This window comes from Papaver somniferum, chromosome 8 (genome assembly GCF_003573695.1).
Source record: "Papaver somniferum cultivar HN1 chromosome 8, ASM357369v1, whole genome shotgun sequence".
Lineage (NCBI taxonomy): Eukaryota > Viridiplantae > Streptophyta > Magnoliopsida > Ranunculales > Papaveraceae > Papaver > Papaver somniferum.
Window position 1 is genome coordinate 46489310 of NC_039365.1, and position 23100 is coordinate 46512409.

At 34.9% G+C, this 23100-nt stretch overlaps 1 protein-coding gene and 1 long non-coding RNA gene across 2 annotated transcripts; one reads left to right on the forward strand and one right to left on the reverse strand.

Moving 5' to 3' along the window:
- Nucleotides 1–11955: 11955 nt before the first annotated feature.
- LOC113302894 (ethylene-responsive transcription factor ERF014-like) lies at nucleotides 11956–13443 on the reverse strand. The gene has a single exon (XM_026551859.1). It carries the CDS (start codon nucleotides 13190–13192, stop codon nucleotides 12296–12298), a length of 897 nt encoding a protein of 298 aa, XP_026407644.1. The 5' UTR covers nucleotides 13193–13443; the 3' UTR covers nucleotides 11956–12295.
- Nucleotides 13444–20690: 7247 nt separating this feature from the next.
- LOC113304064 lies at nucleotides 20691–21932 on the forward strand. Its single transcript, XR_003338024.1, has 3 exons — nucleotides 20691–20735; nucleotides 21212–21279; nucleotides 21798–21932. It is a non-coding gene; the product is annotated as an uncharacterized LOC113304064 (long non-coding RNA).
- Nucleotides 21933–23100: the final 1168 nt, after the last annotated feature.

The window sequence follows — 23100 nt, forward strand, 5'->3', positions numbered from 1 at the left end:
AAACACTGGGTGTACCAAAATACACCACCAATTTTTTCGTAGGCAATCTCTATGGACAAACTCAACACAACTCCGAGAGTTAAAACTCAATCGCGGAAAGTGTCTAGAGTTATATCTCAATCTCTCTTGTGATTAAAACGTTTACGTGATTGAATCTGTGAACCTAATCTCAAAGAGAGTTCTTGGACGGTGCCAAGACCAATATCCAAGGATCGATCAAGTCTTATCCAACAAATAAGGTCGGGCATATCTATTGTGATATATCAACGCACAATCTGTAATATTTCAATTATAAGGATAAACAATATAATGCGGAAAAAGATATAACACAGACACCAGAAATTCTGTAAACGAGGAAACTGCAAATGGAGAAAAGCCCCGGGACCTTGTCCAGATTGAACACCAAATTGTATTAAGACGCTACAGACACTATCCTACTACCAATTAACTTCATTCTGGAATGTAATTGATCCCGGAATCATTCCCCCACTGATTCAGTTACAGTCGTGCTCCTTACGCTTCTTGAATCTCAGCGGGACTCTACGCAATTGATTCCCTTATATGATCGTACACCAATTAAGAGTTGCTACAACTCAATTGAAGACTTTAAACCAAGTATGCCTCCCACAGATTAAGCCTATATAATTTATTTTCTGATTTACGATCGAAACAGATGATCAGATCAAACATAAGATCCAGGTGATGGAAATCGATAGACACAAATCTGGCTATCCTCAAAATCCGTACTTATGGAACCCGAAATGCATCCTAGATTATTATTCACCTCATAATTATAAAACTTGTGGAATCACAAAGGTTGAGACGAAGAGAACTTTGTGATTTCTATCTATCTTGTTCAAGTGATAAATCAATAATCGAATAAGATCATGATACTCAAGTTATCAAGATAAAATATAACTAGTCCTGGCTTCATGAATCACATTGAAGTCTTTGATTATCTCTAAACCCTAAAAGGATTTATGAAGAGGACGACTCTATATACAACTAGGACACACCAAAAAGTAGTGTCAGGATTCAAAGATCCCAATTGCTAAGGGTTCCCCTTATATAGTTTTCAAAGCCTAGGTTGCTTTAAACTTAAGCTATGATAGCTTTGATACCAAGCAAACAATATTCACCATTAGATGAAAGTTTTGAATCTTATTCACATAAAAAAGATATACACTTTGGTTAGGTAAACTGTAACCGAACTGTGTGCAAAGACTATGTCCAACATGGTTAGACGAAACTAGACGGTTTGAACTTAAAACCTTAACACTTATTTCCATAAACACAACGAAATTAATCTTGAGCACAATCATGTTATCAAACAAGTCTAGTGTTAATTAGAGGATTGATCAAATGCAAATTATCTCAGAGAAATAATTCAATCGCAATTGAATAATAATCGACATAGTTGGTAAATGCACAAAGTACAAATACATGAATAGTTCTTGAATCGGCTGAGCCAAGGTACGCGGACCGGTTTGCAAACTTTACAAGCAAAACCTATTTCTGGAGTTGACAGAACTTATTCAGTTCAAGTACCGGTTTGAAAAGTTAAGACCTTTACCGGTTCTGGAGTTCATATAACCTGTTCAGTTTGAGTATCGGTTTGGGTAGTAAACTGGTTGTAGAACATAGAAATGTATTGGTTCGCATACCAGTTTGAATACTTTAACCATATTCCCTTACCATGGTTCCAAAATGGTTTGTATACGAAAATACATACCTATCCGGATCACGAAACAAATAGATTTTCCCATGATGTACATACTAATATGCATATCACACGAATATGAAAGTCGATATATAGTTACTCCGCTACATGTACGAGTACATGTAATACGGCTCCAGACATATAACAATTCTCCCAGTTTGGAAGACTGATAACACTGTCTTGTATTCCGAATATATTAGTTCTATATTTCTATTAATCAATTCGTGAAATTCCTGAATAACATCAATGACACATGTCACTGTTCCAGGCTATTTTCGAATGATAAACTTGAATCAAGAATTGGTTCCGAACAAAAAAAATTTACTCCATCGAATTTGATCAAGTATGAACAAATGTTCATTAAGCTTAGTTATTATATTTCGAGAAATTCGTAAACTAAATAATTAGTTCTCGACTCGAAATTCTTGTCTATGCAAGCTAGTCTAATTAGTTATGCGACAAACGTCTCAAGGATAGAAAGGTGAATATAACTTGAGAAATAGGTGGTTTAGTCTTCACTTACCTTTTGTTGATGAAGTTCTCCAAAATCTTCATTTGATCTTCGTCTTCAAACGGTAGAACGCAAATTATCACTGGTTCTTTTCTCAACTACCTCTATCCTAGACCGAAACTTAACCAAATGTAGACTAGAAATCAAGATAGAGCTTTGACACTAAATTTTACAACAAGCTTAATATAGCAACACTTGTGAGTTTGACCAAGCAATTCTCTAAAAATCTCCCCTTTTGTCAGTTTTAATGATAAAACTATTAATACATATTGAAAAAGCGGGGGTATAACAACCACACTCAATAAATCGTTCGACAATCTGTATGGACTAAACTCTAATATAATTATGAGAGCACCAACTTAAAAGTGAGACTCAATCAAGAAATATACCAAAGAGCTTTATCTCTATTTCTCAACACAATCAGCAAATCAAACAGATAGAAATCTGTGAGCCTGATTGATATGAGAAATAACTTGGACGGTACCAAAGACCAATGCCCAAGTGTTAATAAAGTTATATCCAACAAACAAGGTCGGATTTATCAACTGATTTAACTACGCACAACCTGTGACATTTCAATTAGATAAAATATAACGCGGAAAAGAAATAACACAGTCACCAGAAATTTTGTTAACGAAAAAACCGCAAATGCAGAAAAAACCCAGGACCTAGTCCAACTTTGAACATCACACTGCATAAGCCGATACAGACACTAGCCTACTACAAGTTAACTTCGGACTGGAATGTAGTTGATCCCTAACCAAGTCTCACACCAATTAAGGTACGGTCGCGTTCCTTATACCTCTAGAACGACACCGGATTCTGCGCACTTGATTCCCTTAGATGATCTCACCCACAACTAAGAGTTGCTACGACCCAAAGTCGAAGACTTATAAACAAATATGTCTCCCATAGATATGCCTATTGTTTATTCGATTGTTATTACGTCTTTTGATAAATCAAGGTGAACAAGATCCAATTGATAATCTGGTCTTATACTCCCAAAGAGTAGCCTAGAAAAATCAATCACGTCACAATAACCCAACTGATTAAAAAAGAAAGTTATTGCGGAATCACAAGTGTATGAGACGAAGAAAAATTATGACTACTTTTTATATCTTACCTATTAGAGATAAATCTCGAGTGAATCTTAGAAAAGATAAAACTTAATACGATAGAACAAGTAAGATCAGAATACGCAACTACAGAGAAAATAGTTGGATATGGCTTAACGAATCCCAAATGAATTCTTCAAGTCATTAACCTAATATGGTTTTGGAAAAACCTAGGTTAAAGGAGAATCGACTCTAGTTTGCAACTAGGGCACAAGAAAGTGCCAGGATTCAGCTTTTCAGTTGCTAGAGTTTTCCCTTATATAGTTTTTCAAATCAAGGTTGCTTACAGGAAAGCTTAGTAACAAAACATTCAAGATTCAATGTTAGATAAAATTCTGATTTAAGATTCAAGCTAAGTATGCTTAGAAATAAAGCAATTAATCTCCATTGTTAGATGGTCTTAGCTTGTTACACAAAAATGAAATATACTTTTATTTAGAAATGGGTAACCGTACCTAAACGTGTATATTGAGTTGGATCAATAAGAGTTTACCGAAGTTAGCCACATGAACACTTTTTTCTTAACCATATTCATCCAACATTTCTGGACCAAATATGATGATCAATCAATCATACAAGATAATCAAATGAATTTAACTGTGTTTCAAATAGAGTTGTTCACTATCTCAGAGAAATATATATGAACAATTTGAAACAAAATTGGATTGATTCGTAATCGTACAAAGTACTTATACAATAATCAATTCATGAACATTAAGCCACGGTTTGCAAAGCTTGCATTCCTTAATTCATAAATGTTTTAGTTCATGAGTATGAGAATCATACATAATCGATTCTACTGAGTTTGCCAACCAAATACACAAACAGCAGCTCCGGACCTTGGCCTAGTCAAGCCGTTCTCAAAACACCTTCTCGGACACAACTAAGGTAAACCCGTTCGCATACTAGGTATGCAAACAAGAGTTCAGGACCTTATCAGGTAAATCCGTTCCCATACTAGGTACGCAAACAAGAATTCCGTACCTGGATCGTTATAAAACAATTCGCATACTAGGTATGTATACCATGTTGCATCTAGACATGGGTAATTGTTCTAAACTCTCATTTCAATCATTGAAACATCCGTAGAAGACGAAAATGGTAATATCACACATACCATTATCTTCAAGTAATTTTCAAGTGATCGAATGATCAATACCAAACTTCCCAAGCTAACATCAAATGACTGTATCACACAAATCATGTAAGATGTTCAAGGTAATTTTCACATAATCATTTTTTTGACTTAATACAGATAGATTATTTCCAACTAAACTCGTCAAGAATATGATGAACATAGTTAAAGAAAAAATCTTCCAACACATATTTTGAGAAATAGATAAGCGAGATAAACACGGCTCAAAATATCAAATGTGTATAATGTAAAATTTTACATATCTATACGACTTAGTATCATTAGAAGATAGAATATAATTGACTTCTGAGAGATAGATAAGTTTTAGTCTCCACATACCTTTTGTTGACGAAGTTCTTCTAGGCTACTCAGTAGATCTTCGTCTTCAGTTGGTGAACGTCGTGAAGTTTAAAGTTCAACGCTTGCGAGTTCGACCGAGAAATGCTCTAACACATATGGATAGCAAAAAATAAAGATTCGAAAAACTCCTCGATCCATCATGCCTTGATTTCCTTGGTTTCTTCAACTCTCCTTGAACTCTTCGTTATTTCAAGTTGTAATAATTTTGAACGTGTTCAACTCAGCATCGTTGTTGTTGAAGATCCGTAGCTGTAACAACTCTCGTCGTTATACAAATACATAGTATTATTATCTTCTCTCCAAAGTTCAATTGTATCTCAACTCTGAAGTAATACTACGGTGATATGTTTCTCACCCTTAATAAATACTTACATCTTTTGTATAATAGGTAAAACCTATAGCTATTATGATGCGCTCCCCCTTACATAATGATCCGTAAACCATATATATGTATTATGAAACTACTAAACAATTCTCCCTCCTTTTCAATAAAATTAACAAAGGTACAAAAATCGCGGGATCATAAGAATGCAATTAAAAGATATCTTCAAGTTTTAAGGAAGATGGAGATACTACATAATGACGTAGGTAAAATGTAACTCCTCATATCAACTTATTTAGATGATTTCACATAGTAATAAGTACTCATCGCTCATCCTAGGAGATTAAAAACATACAAGCATCCCATTTATAATTACACAGCCACACTCCCCACAAAGATATAATAATTAAGCACAAGTTCATTTAAGAACTCTCCCCCATTCAATGCCATTCCAAAGAAAACAACATGAGTGACCTTGTTTTTGTGAAAAAGAAGGATTTCGGTGGACATTAACAAATCACAAGGATTTGTATCCATAGAATCAACATAAATTAATCTCAAGGCCAGTTACGAACAAAGAGACAATTTTACTCGATTTTACTCAACATAAGAGAATCTTACAGAGTGTGTCAAGTAGAAACACACAATAGTATGATCACAAGAAAATAAATACTGCGAGAAAAGTCTCAAAGACTATGTTCTATTTTTCGTTTATGGAAACATAATAGATTTAACTTCCGAGCATATATGAAATATTAGCTCGATTCATGAGAAACGTAAAGGCACAATATTTCATAAGAATTTTGCAATAATTAATAATGATTACATACTGCAAGTTCATCTTCCAACAACTCTAGAATTTAAACAAATAAATCTAAAAACATGCAAGATGATAAACGTTGGAAACAACTATGTGTAATCACAATCTTTGCTATACTAAACCCTAGTTATCCTTCTCAAGAAATCCTCAAAAGAAGTTTCCTAGATATGCATCAGATTTTTGATATTCTGAGCAGAGAATTCCATCTCATTGTTGAAAAACTCATTGATGATAAGATCATTTAGTTTTTCTAAGTCTTCAGAGATGTCTATTGACTCACTAAGTTTTTCCCTCAGTTTACTCATAGTACTTTTAGACTGAGCCAATGAGTGTTCATAGTAAGTTATCTCATCCAAAGAGAGATTGATTCGAAACTTTAAATCATTCCTCTTAGATATGAAGTTCTTCACTTTAGCCCTAAAATCATTATCTTGTTGACAAATAGATAAAAGACAACTTGAGGAAGAGCCTTTTTCATCTCCGGTTGACATCTTCTTTTGATTCCATGATGATTTGACTCCTTCATAGGTAGACATTAACAGCTTCTACAACATCCTTTTTGGTGATTCCTCTTGTCACAAGAGCCATGGAACTGAAATTTTCTTAAGAAGGTGAGAGTAAATGTCAACCCTAAATAAAGAAAACGATTTTCTCTACTATTGTTCGCGAACCAGTGGAGATATACTAGACGTTGTCGTCAATGAGCCCAGATGATTATGCACAAACTTTTACCATCATATTATTACGTAAATTATGGCTACTCAAACCCAAAGGTTTTCATATAAGATTGAGGCATCTCATTAGCTTAAATAAACAGGGTTTAGAGCACAAGAGATGACCAATAAATCAAGTATGGATCACAGATACGTAATCTAGAATTTTCGTAGATGGCTCAACAAAAATCATTCATATTGATTGTCTTACGACATGGGATGAGTCATATAATGCAATTATATATGGTCAAATATACTTGAGCATCCTTGTCATCATAAAAGATAATGTGATGAAATTTTATGCAACCTCATTTTCTCAAGCTAAAATATTGACGTTGCATTCATTACCTCAATTAAGTAGTAATAGGGTGAGTGGAACACTCAACGCTTGTGTCACTAGGTGACTTTCCAAGGCTATTTGTGCAACCTGGATTCTTACGTTTACTGGTTTTTTACTCCTCTATCTCCATGGTTTTGAAGTTCCCTGATTATTTTTCAATAATTGACTCATTTTATGGATGTCATTCTGAAGTTTAACAATTCTTGAGTTATTCTTCTTGAGTTTCTGACATTTTTCTTGAGCATGTTCCTTGTATCCACAAAAACCGCAATGCATTGTGAATTTAACTTTAGAAGATTCGGCTACCAGTTTATCACAAAGAACTGTTTTCTTTTTGAGCGGACCGGCAGGGATAAAACAGTTGTTTGTGATGGAGGTCTTTCCGAAGAACCCAATACCATTAGTGTTACCAAAGGACTTTTAACCAAACAACATAGTTGAGATCTTGTTTGAACTACCTGAGAGACTTTGTAGATTACACTTGAGGGTGTCAATCTCAACTTCTTTAGCAGAAAAAGTTTCAGCGAATTTCTCATTAAGTTTGTCCAACTCAAGATTTTTCTCCATAAGAGATGATTCGAGGTTTTCCACAGTTTTCTTCAAACATGGGTTATCTCGGTGAATTTCTTCACTTTTATTCAAGAATTCTAACAACCCATTTTTTGATTCATAATTAGAGCCTGAATCAGAATCAACAAATATTTCAGCACATAGAGAAGAATTTTCTTCCTGATATTTAGGAGTAAGCTCATCAACATGATCAAGAGACACAATGAGAGCCTTATTCCCTTGAATAGAACTTTCTTCTTGAATAATTGAATCATCTTGAAACTTAGTTCGCGAACGTCGCTTCCAAGTTTGTTTGTATCTTCTCAAGATTTTTCTGACTTGCTGTGTGACCAATGATAGGGTCTTCTCGTCATGATCAAAACAACATTTCTCATACCAAGACAAGTTTTCCTTTGAAGGATTCATACTTGTGTTGGTTATGGCTTTAAGTGCAGTCGTGCTAACTTTAGCCACACTATGCTCGTGATCAATGATCTTTAACTTTCCAACGAGACTGGTTCTGGAAAGTGTATCAAGGTTATTTCCTTCCATGATGGCATGTTTCTTAAACTCGTATCTTGCTGGTAAAAATCGGAGAATGTTTTATCACAATGTCCTTTTGGGAGATAGTCTTCCCTAATGCATAACAAGCATTAACAATAATAGACACCTTTTGATTAAATTCTTCAATCGAATCTTCGTCAGACATGGAAGGTTTTCCCAGTCAGAAGTCAGATTTTGAAGCCTAACATCTTTCTCTGAGGTATCTCCTTAATATGGTTAGTAAGATATCTCAAGCTTCTTTAGACTTAGTGCACGAAGTCACATGGTGCTGAAGATCTTGGCTTATGGCGTGCATAATAGCGTTTAACCCGTCTGAATTATTCTTAGCGGCATTTATCTCGTGTTCGCTATATTCTCCTAATGGCTTCGCAATAGTATTTCCGGCTCTAACAACTGTTAGCGCGTTGTATCCAATAATGTGAGCTTGTTCAAAGGAACGCGTAGCAATTTTCCACCATAATTTGAGCCATCAAACACTGGAGGTACATTTATCGAGATTGCACGCCTATCCATATAGTCAGACTGCTTCAAACACAAACTTTTTAGGTCTTAACGTGTTTGCCTGCTCTAATACCAATTGAAAACAATGGGGGTACCAAAATACACCACAATTAGAAAATTTGTCCCTTTGGATCCGTTGTAGCCATCCTATTAACATCCTGAAGATGCATTACTAATTAACCCTCTTCTCTCGATGATTGTCTAGTCCTCATTCTAAAAAAAAAATAAAAGGTGAAGACATGGTTGTTTTTCTGAAGAGGTTAAGAAATTGCATAGCTAATTATGACCTTAATTATAAGATTGGCAATTCTCTTTTTATAGACTAGGTATATCCGTTCAAAAAGGTGTTGGGGCTCAGCTTGTTGCTAGGCTTCCCTACACCGATGTTGTACCTAAATTCGATTTTTAATAATATGCTACGGCGGCTTCATTGAATTAGAAAAAAAAAATTGGATCTTCCAGTAATCATAGGTCAAAAGAATAAGAAAAAAGAAAAAAAAAAAAAAAAAAAAAAAAAAAAACGCTAGTAGCGATTATATCAATACTCCACTAACCAATAAATCCCGGCCCTAAGGGAAAGGATCATAGACCCATCCTTAAACGGCGGAGAAATTCAGTTAGCACACTCTCAAATTCAATCAATTAAGATTGAGATGATTGAGAGGCTGAGCTTGAAATTTGAAAAAATCTCCATGAAAGAGAATGTCCGAAAATTTCGGAGTTACCTAAACCGGAAAGAAGGCGGTATAATTTCAAACCTTCTTTGAAAACACTTGTTTTTCGGTGCCCTCATCCGCAGCTAATCATAAACGGATATCATATTGGCATTGACTCAGTAACTCCCACTTTTTACACTGCCCTATATTTCTATGTACCTCTGGAGGTAGGCTCTGGAGCCATCAGATTCCTGTTAAATCTATTTTGCTCCTGTGTGACAATACTAGTGCTCTGGCTTTGACATCTAATTCCGTTTTCATGCCAGGACCAAGCATATAGAAATCCAGTATCACATTGTCAGAGAACTTGTGGAAGAGGGCTTCTTACAACTTCAACACATTTCTTTAAAGGATCAACTGACAGATATCTTTACTAAAGGACTGTGCCTTCCTACATTTTCAAGACTATTGCATCAGTTGTTAAAGCCATCTTCACCTGCTACTTCAAGTTCTTCTACAGTTCAACTTACAGAACTTACTTCTTAGATTGTTTTTTTTTTGTTCCTTTAATGCTTTGTTGTTTTTCATTGTGATTCTTTATCTGTTAATATCACATTGAAAAGGATATATTAGATATATGTTAGTGTCTCGATAAAGTGTGTATCAAGTCAATGAGTCAACATTGACTTGACTTATGTCATGTGTGTCTTGTCCTGATAGGACAGTTAAATACCCTGTAATAATCTTTCAGAGATTATTACAGGAAAATACTCATTTTCAATAATATCAGTTTCATATGTTTCTCATTTTCGGGTGTCCTCATCCATAACTAAATCGGATATCAGATTGGCATTGACTCAATAACTCCCGCGTTTTACACTGCCCTGTATTTTACAGGTACCTCTGAAGATAGAAAAGGGAACGCGACGTAATTAATAAATACGAGACTGCCAAATAAAGAGATAGTGTTGGTCCCATAATCTAATATCATTATCCCCATGATCAGATAGCAGGTGAATTGGCTCCAAACCTACACTTCAATTCCTTACCTAGAAATGGAAGTGATATGGTCCCATAAAGAAAGAACCTAAAAGATATACCAAATACATTGTACGCAATAAAACAAAACCACAATCAGTATTTGTGTTTTGGGTTGGTTAGATAGCAGCATATATACATGCACATGCAGGATGTATCCCTCCAATTACTCTGTTCCCTGACTGGTCAAACATAGGTCAAAACCCACAGAATTGTCAAAACCCACAGTATGAAGGTACGGCCATCAATTATTATCCGTCACATGACAATCTAATCTATATTTGGGTTTTGCATCATTTTCTTGGATATTTTTGGTTTCATGGTGTGAACAATTAATTTTGGTTATGGGCCTTTTTATTTTTGGGATATTCTATGTGGCAAAAATCAAGACTACCTGTCTAATTGAGAGTAAACCGTATATGGTCTGGCCATGTGCAAAGAATAGCCTATCACGTGATAAACTACCCTACCATATATTGTAATTTTCCTAAAGGGAGGAAAATGAATAATTCAATTTTCAGAGAAGAAAAAAATGCAAAATTAAATTTGGAATAAAGAAAATTTCTCACATGGCAAGAACAATGGTATAGTTGGTGGCATAGTGGACCCTCTTCCTCAACCTAATGCATGAAATTGCGCTAAATTTTTGCCCATTTGAGCTCATAATTCAACTAAATTCTAGAGAAAGGAGAACCTTTTCATTTATAGATGAATATTTTCTTACTTCTTGTTGTTCTACATTTATTTATAGTTGGACTTAGTCACTTGGGCTCTTGATGTACCAACCATAAAGTCTACATCTCTAAGTTAAGAAACTAACTTAGTAACTTGAAATCGTAAGGCGATTTATTTTTTTTGTATAACAAGAAATTTTAGTCGAAAAGCTCAGGGGTAATAATAATTTAGTAACAAAACCTGGCTTGTAATTTTTTTATGGAATCGCGGGATACTGAAAATTATAAATGTCATAGATCATTGATCTTAAATTTCCCAAACAATGGGCGAGATCTCACAAGTTTTTGGGAGAAGAACTATTGATTATGGTGATTAAGTAGAGCAAACACAAAAACTCGACCAATTAACGGGAAAGAAACAAGCGGAACCAGGAATTTTGATCAAGATGTTTTGAACTTTCTATTCACTTGCCGCATGCCTACCCCTCTAATCCTATATTTTAGTTTAGCAAGTACGTAACTAGTTATAGCATCAAAGGCCAAACTCGAATCAACATTTTCACTGTTTAATTCGGGCAGCGGGATATGGTCGACAAAAATTACGTACATTATACATAGATGGACTCCAACTTCGATTAAGCTAGAATTCAAACTATGAAGTCTAACAAGTAACAAGTCTAATACAGTTTGCATGATTTAGGGATTAATGCCTACGCCCCGTAGTTTTCCAATCAACGACATGTATATTCTTAAGAATTACTTGACTATATTTCCGCAACTTGTTGTACTCAAAATTTCATTGAATTGATTGATGGATAGATAGTGTAACTGTATAAAGAACACTCATGACTAAAAAGAAGAATTTGATCATTGAATTGTATTGTTTCCCGCTCTGTCACACAACACAAAAATAACTTGAAAATAAGTATCAATAACATTTCACTGAAAATAAATTTCTATTGATTCGATCATATATATATATGATGATTATATATGTAACTTGATTAATACAATGAAATAAAACTATATATGTAAACCCCATTCCCGTAACCCCACGCGATCGACGATAAACTACGCCATTCGACGTGAATTACGCCTAATTTACATATATTTATATATTTATAAAAAAATAGAACAAATAATTGAATGAATTTGAATAATGTAGTCACTGTTAGTGTTTTTCTTTTTTTTTTTCTTTTTTGTTTTCCCCCTTAGAGATGAATGAATGAAAGAATGAATGAGCGAACGAAATGTAGTGTGGCATTGCAAATTTCCCTCTAGCAGAAGCTCCATAGCCGGATATCGCTATCTTCGTAGAAATACTCGTCGACAGACAACGGAGCTGGCGCAAACGAAGGACATGAACTGAGCAAGTGATCGACATTAAACTTAGGAGATTGCAAATCACCGAATAAATCCATCCAGGGATCATTATTCACTGGACGCGTTATCGACATGGGTGCTTCTTGAACATTATTATAGTGTGAAATTGCACTACCACTAGTAATAGTACTAGGAGTGTAAGTATCCCAGCATTGGATTAGCGAAACCTCATCGATATCCTGATGAGTCGAACACGAGGAAGACGGAGATGGCGACGAAGATATCGAGATGGAAGGCGAGGGCGAAGATAAGTTTGATGGAAGTGTATGGGAAAGAGATAATAAAGATGGTGAAGATGGGGATGGAATGTTAATGGTGGTGTTATTGATGGGAGTGACAGTTGTTGTTGCAGCTGCAGCTGCAGCAGCTACTCTTTGAATGGTTTTAGGATTCATGCTCATAGAATTATTATCAGCAGCAGCGGCGGCATGAAGATGAGGAAAAGAAGAAATAGAAGAATTTGGGAAATTGAGATTTGCGGAAGAGCCTTTAAGACATAAAAGTGCAGCATCATAAGCTCTAGCTGCTGCTTCAGCTGTGGAATAAGAACCTAACCAAATCCTTGTCTTTTGATTTGGTGCTCTTATTTCTGATACCCATGAACCCCAACTCCTCATTCTTACTCCTTTGTACTTCTTAATTTTCCTGCTACTCAATGATGGTGATGTTTTTGCTGTTGAAGATGATGATGGTTTTGCTGCTACTGACTTACATATTGATGATGAAGATGATAATGTTGTTGTTGATGATTCTGCTTGTAGTTGAATGCTCTTCTCTTCACACTTCACCATTGTGTATGACAATATAGTTTCTCAAAATATATGAAGATCAATGAATCAAATGAATCCTTTTCTTCTTGCTGTTCTTGTTGTAGATGTGCTTATTCTTGTTTGTGAGAGTGAGTATTGAAAGCAAGTTTGAATGAATGTGATGAAGGAAAGAACTAGAAGGAGAGGTTTTATTTATAAGGAAGGGAAGTGGGGCTGGTTTTGTTTTCTTTTCTAGTGAGAAAAGGCTAAGCTAGGTAGATGGTTTTGTGATAAAAATAAGAAAAAAGGAATAGAGTAGTAACCTTCCACATGAACCCTGAAATAATTTATTATAGGGGCTAGTCAATGAATGCCCATCACTTGTATCAAAATGAATCTATGTGTCCTTATTCGAAAAAACAAAAGTTTTTTTTATTTTTTATTTCTGATTGAATTATTAATTTTCTCAAAAACATTGAACTTAGAACTTGTTTGTTTGCAGCTGACTCGGTTTCTGAATCTGAGTCAATCTCTGACTCGGACCGAGTCAGTAGTCAGACCGTTTGTTTTCCATTTTGAGTCAGATCTGACTCGACCTCTGACTCAGACATAACCCCTGACTCGGATTCATTTGAGTCAGGTAACAAAATACCCCTGATTCATGGTACCAAATCACTGATTCACTTATTTCCGAGTCAGATCTGACTCAAAACAAACATATCGACTCAAATCCAGATGAGTCAGGTAATTTCACTCAGATCCAGATGATTCAGATCTAGACGACTCAGATGAGTCGGGAATAAACAAACACGGTGTTAGATTAAGAGAAATCAATTTTACTTTGATAAAATTTATAAGTAATTTTCATTTTCCTTTTTATGGGGAGGAGGGTCTGGAAGAATATAATTCCCATTCAATCAAATCAATGTCCAAAAAAAAAAAAATGTTACTTTCAAGCTAGCTATCATATACCCTGGAAACTATGTGTGGGTACGTGAGAATGACAGAAAAGTTTGAATTAAAGCTCTACTTTCATGAAGCTTTCTTTCTTTTTTTTCAAGATAGATTCTGCATTTTACTTGCAAAACAAGAAACTCAATATTAAAAACCAAAAAATTAAATGATAAAGGGTAAAAAAGTCTCACTCATTATTTTATATAGCTTTCGTTAGAAGATAATTAGAAGGATATAGAATGGGTCCAAAGGAACATAGGAACATTGGATTCTCTTGAGCAGGCAATTTCCTGGATGTTGCAGATGAGAGATAGAATATGTTGGCTAAAAGAGTTGCAGCAGTAGTAGCTATTGGAATACAATACAAAGTACTACTACTGAGCCTAGTTAGTAATTCGTGATTCGGCAAACGTACGGAACGGCAAACGTACGAGTATTATACGGTTTTGTAAAATTCAGATTCGGTCCAAAATTCGGTCAACGAGACGTGATTCGTCAGTAATTCGGAACGGCATACGTACGTGTATGATTCGATTTATAAATGTGAGTTCGGCTCTGAAAATTCGGTATCTATATATAACAAATAATTTGTATTTATAAGGTCATAGACCAATTTTTATGCATATGTGTGAGTTATTTAAAGAAAAAATAAACTTAATATGATGATATTAATAATATATACAACATTAGTTATCCAAGAGGACGTCATATGGTGGTTTAGATGCTTGGTTAGTGAGTTTGAGATCTCTCTCACCTTCACCTTCAAATCTCTTCAGTCGTTTTTGTTTCATAAAAATCACAACACGTCTACTATTCGGTCGTGTATGCTCGGGAGGCAGTAAATCCCAAAAAATGGAGTCTTTGAAAAGTAAAAGCTAAAGAATTTATGGCGAATTAAGCGGACGTATCATTCGGGATACGTAAAATTCGTGAACGGTTCGCGAATAATTCGGAAATGCCACATAATACGCGACTTGGGTTCGGAGTTGCAAACGTACGCGAATAAGACGGTAAAATTCGTGATACGGAAAAATTCGCGAATGATTCGCGAATCATTCGCGAACTTACTCTAAGAGAAGATACACACGCTAAACACTTGCAAGCAAACAGGAGCTGCTCATAGCGCTTAGCTGTTGCACCACTGTCTCGCAGCTCTAAAACCGCGTCCTGCTTCTTTCAATTTCTTTATACATTTCTTTTTCATACTCTCTTTCTAGATTTCCTTTTTCTACAGCAATCAGCTTACGATTGCATTCCTTGACTTTGTAGTTTCTTGCATCAAAAATTTCACACTTCTTCTACTACTAGACTGCCACTCTACTGTCATAATATTCCTTCTAAACTCCAAATTAAGAAAGATGGATGTAGTAATAGTATAATATACACTACTAAGGTGGGCCAGACTTCCATGTGGGGTTGGTGGGTCTCACTGATCTGAAAATGTGAACAGTGGGGCCAAAGATCCATGTGTTGTTGGTTGGTCCATACATTTGTAAAGATCTCTACTCCTCTAATTATAGATTCCATTAATAATTTGAGCCGTTTGATTATTGTTCTGCACTTCTGCCACCTTAGCAATATTCTTCTTCCCATGCTAGACCACGCTAATCTACGTGTCGTCCTACATTATAAAGGTACAAGCCTAGCTGTGCAGTGTGCAGCACTGCTGGCTTTTGCGCGTTACTTTGTATCCAGCCAGGATCCATGTCAAAGAGAGTGTAATGATATGTTTGTAGTGCAAGATCTAGGTAATTCATATTTTATCGGACCAAATGATAGGACTTTGAGTGCGTATGAGGGAGCCACTGCGGATCCTCTATCACATCATTTAGCATTATTATACCCTTGATCAAATGATTTCAGGGTAAGATTTCCGACATAAAAGGGGTCTAAAAGAGATGGAAAATCGTGTTTTGAGTTCTGTTCAGATAAAAGAGAAAATAAATTACGAGTGAAGTGATTCGAAATTTATATTTGAGGTCCAGCTTTCAGAAGAACAAAGATGAAAATGCATTTTTTCCGGTTGAGGATGGCTTTAGGTCAATCAAACAGCTGTTAAAAAAGGAAAAGGAAAAACAAAAAAGAAATTGGGACACATTTCCTAGGTAAGGAGTTTCTAGTTAAGGAGGACTGATAGATGGATATTATTGTGCAAACTAAAGATACTAGGAGCCTTCGTCCATAAAATGGAATAAAAATGAAAAGAAAAGGCACAAATTTCAAACTTTTCTTTTTTTTTGGTTGGAAAAGGTTAATATACTAATGCAATGTAATCGAGGAGATCTACAATTTCATTTTCTTCAAAAAATATTAGAAGTAATACTTTCTTTTCGCACTCGTTGACACAAATGTGATGACACATGATGAAGTATTCGGATCCTTGCTTCTTTTGCAACTGAGTCCGCTGCAGCATTGTAGTCCCTGTTAATAAATTTAACATGTGCTTGAGGAAGTTTATCCAACAAGTAAATGGCTTCTTTTATAGTATTCTCCGCAACCCATGAAGTTTCTGTATCTTGTTTGGCGATAGAATCCCGAAGGAGTTCACTGTCTGTGACTATACAAGCGCTAGAAAGAATGTTATTTTTTAGCCACTTTAAATCATTTAACAGTGCTTTTGCTTCAGCATGTACTGCCGAGGAAGCCCAATCAGAGCCAGCTGAAATATGTAGAAAAGCTTCTTGGTCTGCCGAATATAGAATGAAGGCATATCCCATGGATAGATTTTCCTTTTTAAAGGACACATCAATGAAAATTATCCAATCCGACCTGATGTTGTTCCACACGTGATTGGTAATCTTCGTTTTTTAGATGCCTTGAGATTTTGGTCTTTTCCTTGATAACTGAAGACTGGATGAAATTTTTTATCTGCTGAATTAAATAGGAGGGATCCAGAACGGTTTTCCTGAAAACAACCTCGCATCTATATTTCCATATGAATCAAAGAATGATTGCGATTTGTTCACTAAATTTTGAGAAGTTTCGATCGGCGATCTAAAATTCAATCCACTTGTTAATCACATCTGTGTTAACTCGCGAATTGACCGCTTCCAAGGAGCAACCAAACCAAACTGCTCTGGCAAAAGGGCATGTTCTAAAAAGATGATTTTCTGTTTCCATAGCTTGGTTATTGCATATTTGACACTCCGGGGAAACTTCTGGATTATGAGCCGCTAGTCTACTCGAGGTCGGTAAAGCTTTCTGAATTAATTTCCAAATAAACATCCTGATCCGAGGTAGAGTCTGCAACTTCCATAGTTTTTTCCATGGGAAATCAATATCATTCTCATTATCAGAATTACGATTAATGAGAATGTTATATATATTTTTTGCCGAGAAATCTCCTGATTGGTGGTGAGCCCATCTTATCCTGTCACTATCTTCTTTATTTGGGGTAATAGCTAGAATTCTTTCTTTTATATCTAAAGAGAACAAAATCATCTAGCTTTCCCGTGTCCTAATATCCTTCATTATTTATTAGCTCTTGAACTTTTTGCGGAAAATTATCACCTCTGTCTCTTGGTTTATTTAATCTGTTCGTGTTGGGAATCCAATTGTCCTCCCAAATCTTCGTATTAGCTCCATTTTTCACTTGCAAAATACTAGACCCCCTACTATATGGGTTCAATATATAGAAGCCCCACAAAATGGATCCTTCACTATCAACTCCATACTTTAGGAAAATGATACTGCTAGGCCCAAAATATCAATTTTTCTTCAGATCTGGCCCATAATTAATTATTCCGAATTTTAATAATGGCAAGACTACCCTTTACTATATATACAAGAGGAATATCGACACATATTTTCATTTATCAATTTATTTTCTCTCTCTTCTCCGTTCTTTTTCTCTCTCGGCTCTGGCAAAAACCCTAGAAAACTTCTTCATCGTCTCCAAATTTCACCGATCTTCATTTTTTTTCATTCATTTCATCTCCCTGATCTCATATTTCGAAATTATCATGGACTTCTCATCATTTTAAGCTCAGATTCGTTCATTTCGTAAGCCAAAACCCATAAAAATTCGGTGAAAATGTCTGTGAAATGAACTCATAATGCGTTTTCAGCTATTCTTTGAGGCTATGTAAACTTAAAACCTGTAGTTCAAGTATTTAGATAAAAATCTGCTGGTAATATCGCAAGATCGACTTTGATTACTGGTTTCTGACTCAGATTCGACTCATTATGTTGTGTCAGAAACTCGGTTGAATGAGAAATTGTTCAATGGCGATATTCGTAAGGGATCTGTGGTTCAATCGATTGATTAGATGTGTCATACTAGTCAGAATCGGAAGTAAGTTTCACTGAGTTTCGATCTAATTTTAGGTTTAATTTCAATTTTTGATATTACGAATTTTTCAATTTGAAATGAATCTCAGTTCAGATTATTAGTTTCATTCATATCTCTGAATACTATATTGAATGCCTGCCTTTGCTTATTGTTTTCAAGCAATAAAATAACGAAGAGCTGAAGTTGTTACTACTGATTATTTTCGTGGGATATATATGAAGGGGATTGTTGCAATGATAGTGTATTTGAACGATTTTATGATTGTGTTTTGTGTTGGATGTGGAAATGTTGCAGGAAGATTATCCCTTCTTCACCATTTCAAGTTCATATGATTCTTGGTAAGTCTCTGTGCAAGTGTTTTTGCTGCAATTTTTTTGCCTTAAGTTCTGGCAGCCGTTAGGTGAAGAATTTGTGGAATTTCAAGACATAAAATAGCTGGAAATGGGCGGTTCTACGATAACTTGATTTTGTTCTTCTTATCAAAGCCACCAGTAAGCAAAGGCAGTGGTTCATTACGCAATGGCTAATGAATGTTATCGATAACCACAATAAGAGAAGATATGGATTAGATTGGTCAATTTTGGAAGGAGTTTACTACCGTAGGAAATTCATGTCTTTGGAAAGTTGTGTATGAATCTCTCCCTAATTTGTGAACTTCTTTAAAAATTATCTTATTATTGTTTGGTAACTACCTGTCCTTGTCTTAATTTAATTGGTGGACCTTTTATCAGCTTAATGGTACACACTCCTTGGATGGGATTGGGATGAATCATGTTGGAATACGTCTTTTGGAGAAGTAGCAAAACCTGCACCTTGAGGTAAGATGGATTCTCAGTTTTTAGTTCATTCGATAAATACAATCTCTTTGTACTGGAACTCCCTGTTTAGCATGAAGTCTATAAACATGATTGACTAAACAATTACATGCTTACAACAACTTGTATTATATAAACTATGCATTAATGAATGGTTCATATCTGAGATGTATTATATAAACTATGCATTAATGATGATTTCTGCTAACTAGTAGTTACCAGGATGTGTAACTGCTAGTTACACATCCTGGGATATAAAGTTTATGTTATATATATTGCAGGTTCTTATGAAAAGAATAGTTATATGGATGTGTAACTGCTAGTTACACATCCTGGGATATAAAGTTTATGTTATATTGCAGGTTTTTATGAAAAGAGTAGTTATATGGTTGGAAAGGTTTCTCTCATTTTCTCTTCTATCAAGTTTATGAGTGTCGGTATTTCCTAGCGTTTCCACCCGAGTACTCGTTTATGAATGTTTTCCTTACACATATTTTCTTTACTAGGTTTGTGGTATGGAAGATGCTTTGGAAATTTTATATCACTATGGTCTTGGGTTCAATATCTCAAGTATGTGTAGCTATTATTTACACATGCTAATTAGATGTGTAACTTATAGGTACACATGCTAACTGATTGAGTGATTTTCGTTTCATTTGTCAGGGTATTGAATTGGCATGATCTTGAGGCGTTATCTAGTCATTATACATTGTTATTTAACAGGGGGGAAAGCAAAATTATTGGATTATTGTGTAACTTCTAGGTACATTAGCTAAATGGATGCGTATGTACTAGTTAGACATGCTAATTAGATGTGTATCTAGTAGTTACACATGCTAAATTATGTGTAACTAGTAATTCTGTCACAAACATTCAATCATTCTGTACCCTGCATTAGTCATTTCCATAGATCATCTTCTTAATGTGTTATTTATGTCTATGCTGACATAAACCCTGACTCTCACTTTATCAACTACTGGAATAACATATTGAAATTTGCATCTAAATATAGAACTTGATTAGAATTATTTATGTCTATGTTGACATAAACCCTGACTCTCACTTTATCAACTACTGGAATAACATTTTGAGTAGACCTTGCAGTTAACATTTTGAGTTAACGTTTTGAGATATGTGAATTTTGAATTATGCATGGTTTGGGTTTCGAGTATCCCTAGTTTATTTAGCATTAGTGAAGTAAGATACTACTCTTTTTAATAGACTGAATCATGCCATATGTTGTTGTTGTTGGTGATCATCAGTATATGTCCGAGGATATACTAATTGAATGTGTAACTACTAGTTACACAATCAAATTGGATGTGTAACTTCCGATTACACATGCCATATGCATGTGTAACTTCCGGTTACACAAGTCGTATTACACATCTACTTAAGTTCTTATTGCAACGGATCTCTTAATTGTAATTTATTTTTGAAGTGCAGGATGAGGGCTTACTGTCTTGGACGAAATTGAAGATGCACTTTTATGTTTTGGGTTATATGGAAAACCAATACATTTCAGGTCAGTGTCAGTGCTAAAATGGGGAATTTAGAGCTCAATTTGTCTACTTTTTTTTTATGAACTTCGATATTATCCATGGGTTTTGTAAGTGTTCTTGATAACTTGACTTTCATATTTCAGTATCTAGTTTCAGGTTTGTATCCTTACTGACCTTTTTTGGATGTGTAATACCTTTTATTTTTTGACAGAGTCCTACAAGATATTTTTTCTATTAGGAGTGACGTTATAAAAAAGCATAAATAGGAATTGATGTGTTATACTAGAACTTTGTACTACAAAACTATGTTATAAAAGTTGAGAACATTTAGAAAAGTTAGGTGTTGGCTTGTTTTTCAGATTATGGCTGTAGTGGTCTTTTGGAATCAACAATCAGAGGATTCCATTATAACCAAATGTTGTTTGAGTAATGACTTGTAATTGATGAAATATCATTTCTTTCGAATTATTTGGTGTCTTTTTGTGCTCGCAACGCTAAGGTAGTTTCCTTGAAAAGTCTTAGTGTAAGATCTGGAATACATGCGTCACGCAGTTGAAGTTGTGCCAGGTTCGGTTCTTTTCTTACATTTTCCTATCCTATTTTTCCCTATATCTTAAAATATTTTTATTATTTACATTACTCAACTATAATTAGGCTAGGTGATTTTGGATGTTACCAAGATGATTCAGTAAATTACTATGTAATAATTTTCCTTGTTGCACTGTAAGTTGAATATTTAGTGTTTTTGCTTTATATGTACAAAGAGATTTCAAGTTTACATGCCACTATATATGTGTAACTATTGGTTACACATGCCACTATGCATGTGTAACTCATAATTACACATATAACAGGCATGTGTAACTTTCAGTTACACTACCCATATCCATGTGTAAGTCCTAGTTACACATGCTAAAAATGAATAACAAAATTGTTTTTTTGCATCTCTTAATCTAAGTACATTTAACCTTATACGTGTGTTTAACTCCTAATTATACTAGTCACATGCATTCGAAAGTGATTATGCATTGTTTTGTATGTCTTTCTTTTAATCTCATAAAATATGTTTGTTTGTTATTCTTCAGGTTGCAGATAACTTCATAAAAGCTGGTGGCTTATTTGTGGTGGTGGAGGTGCAGGTTTTGGAGGAGGATGAGGAGGCAGTGGTGGTGGCTAGCAGCGGTTGTTGGGCCTAGACAGATGCATGTAACTCTCAATTACACAAGATAGATGCATATGTAACTCTCAATTACACTAGACAGATGCGTGTGTAACTTCTAGTTACACATGCTAAGAAATTATTATAAATGAATATTAAAATAATACATGTACTTTTTGTATGCATTCTTTTTGATGTCTATTTTTTGATATGTAACTTTGCATTACACATGTCATAATGATGTGTAACTTCTGGATACACATGGCATATGCATGTGTAACTTCTGTTTACACATTCACGCGATATTTTAATAATTTTGGGCCTAGATTTAATAACTTTGGGCTTAAATTTAAATTTTATTTAATTTGGGGCTTGACAATATATGTAAGGGTATGAGTGTCTTTTAATAATTCGGGGCCTAGATTTAAACTTCTTTTAATTAAGGGCCTCATGTTATGGGTTATCCATGGGTTGGGCCTTAGCCTAATTTTGAAATTTAGACCTTTCTGAATGCTTGTCTAAATCCATGATAGCTCATAGTTTCTTGTAGGATCAAAAAGATTGGAATTATAGAAATATTTCGCTTTTAGAAGTTTAATCAGTAGCTGATCTTTTTCCATCATTAATATGCTAGCTAGTTTTGTTAAAAGGGACATATTGAAATTATGTGGATTTTTTATTCCCAATCCCCCTTGTGTTTTGGGCTTGCACATGCCTTTCCACGCCTTTATATAACCACCTTTACCTTTTGACCTATCTTTCTTCCACCAAAAATCTCTTCTGGATTTTATCTAATTTATCCAGGGTTTCTTTAGGAAGAGCTAGCATTTGCATCTGATATGTCAGGTACGCTTGAAGAATGGATTGAATTAAGACTGTTCTGGCCGCTTGAGATTACAACTTTAATTTCCAACCTGTAAGGTATTATAATATTTTTGAAGTAGCGGTTCAAAATTCTCCTTCCTGTTTTTATCAAAGAAGAGAGGAGTTCCTAAATACCTGTCTTTTTTAGTCATTAGCTGGACTTTAAGGATTTTTGCTATTATTTTCCCGTGTTTGGGATGAATTTTGGGGCTAAAATAGATTCCCGATTTTTGAAGATTAACCATTTGGCATGTAATTCCCCCAAATTTAGATAAGATATCCAATAAGTTTTTCGCTTCTCCCAGGTCCGCTTTGGTGAAAAGAAAACAATCATCGGCGAAGAAGAAATGCGATATGGTAGGGGC

What these genes read in the sequence shown, in the direction of transcription:
- LOC113302894 (XM_026551859.1), bottom strand. Translation starts at nt 13,192, where the DNA reads ATGGTGAAGTGTGAAGAGAAGAGCATTCAACTACAAGCAGAATCATCA.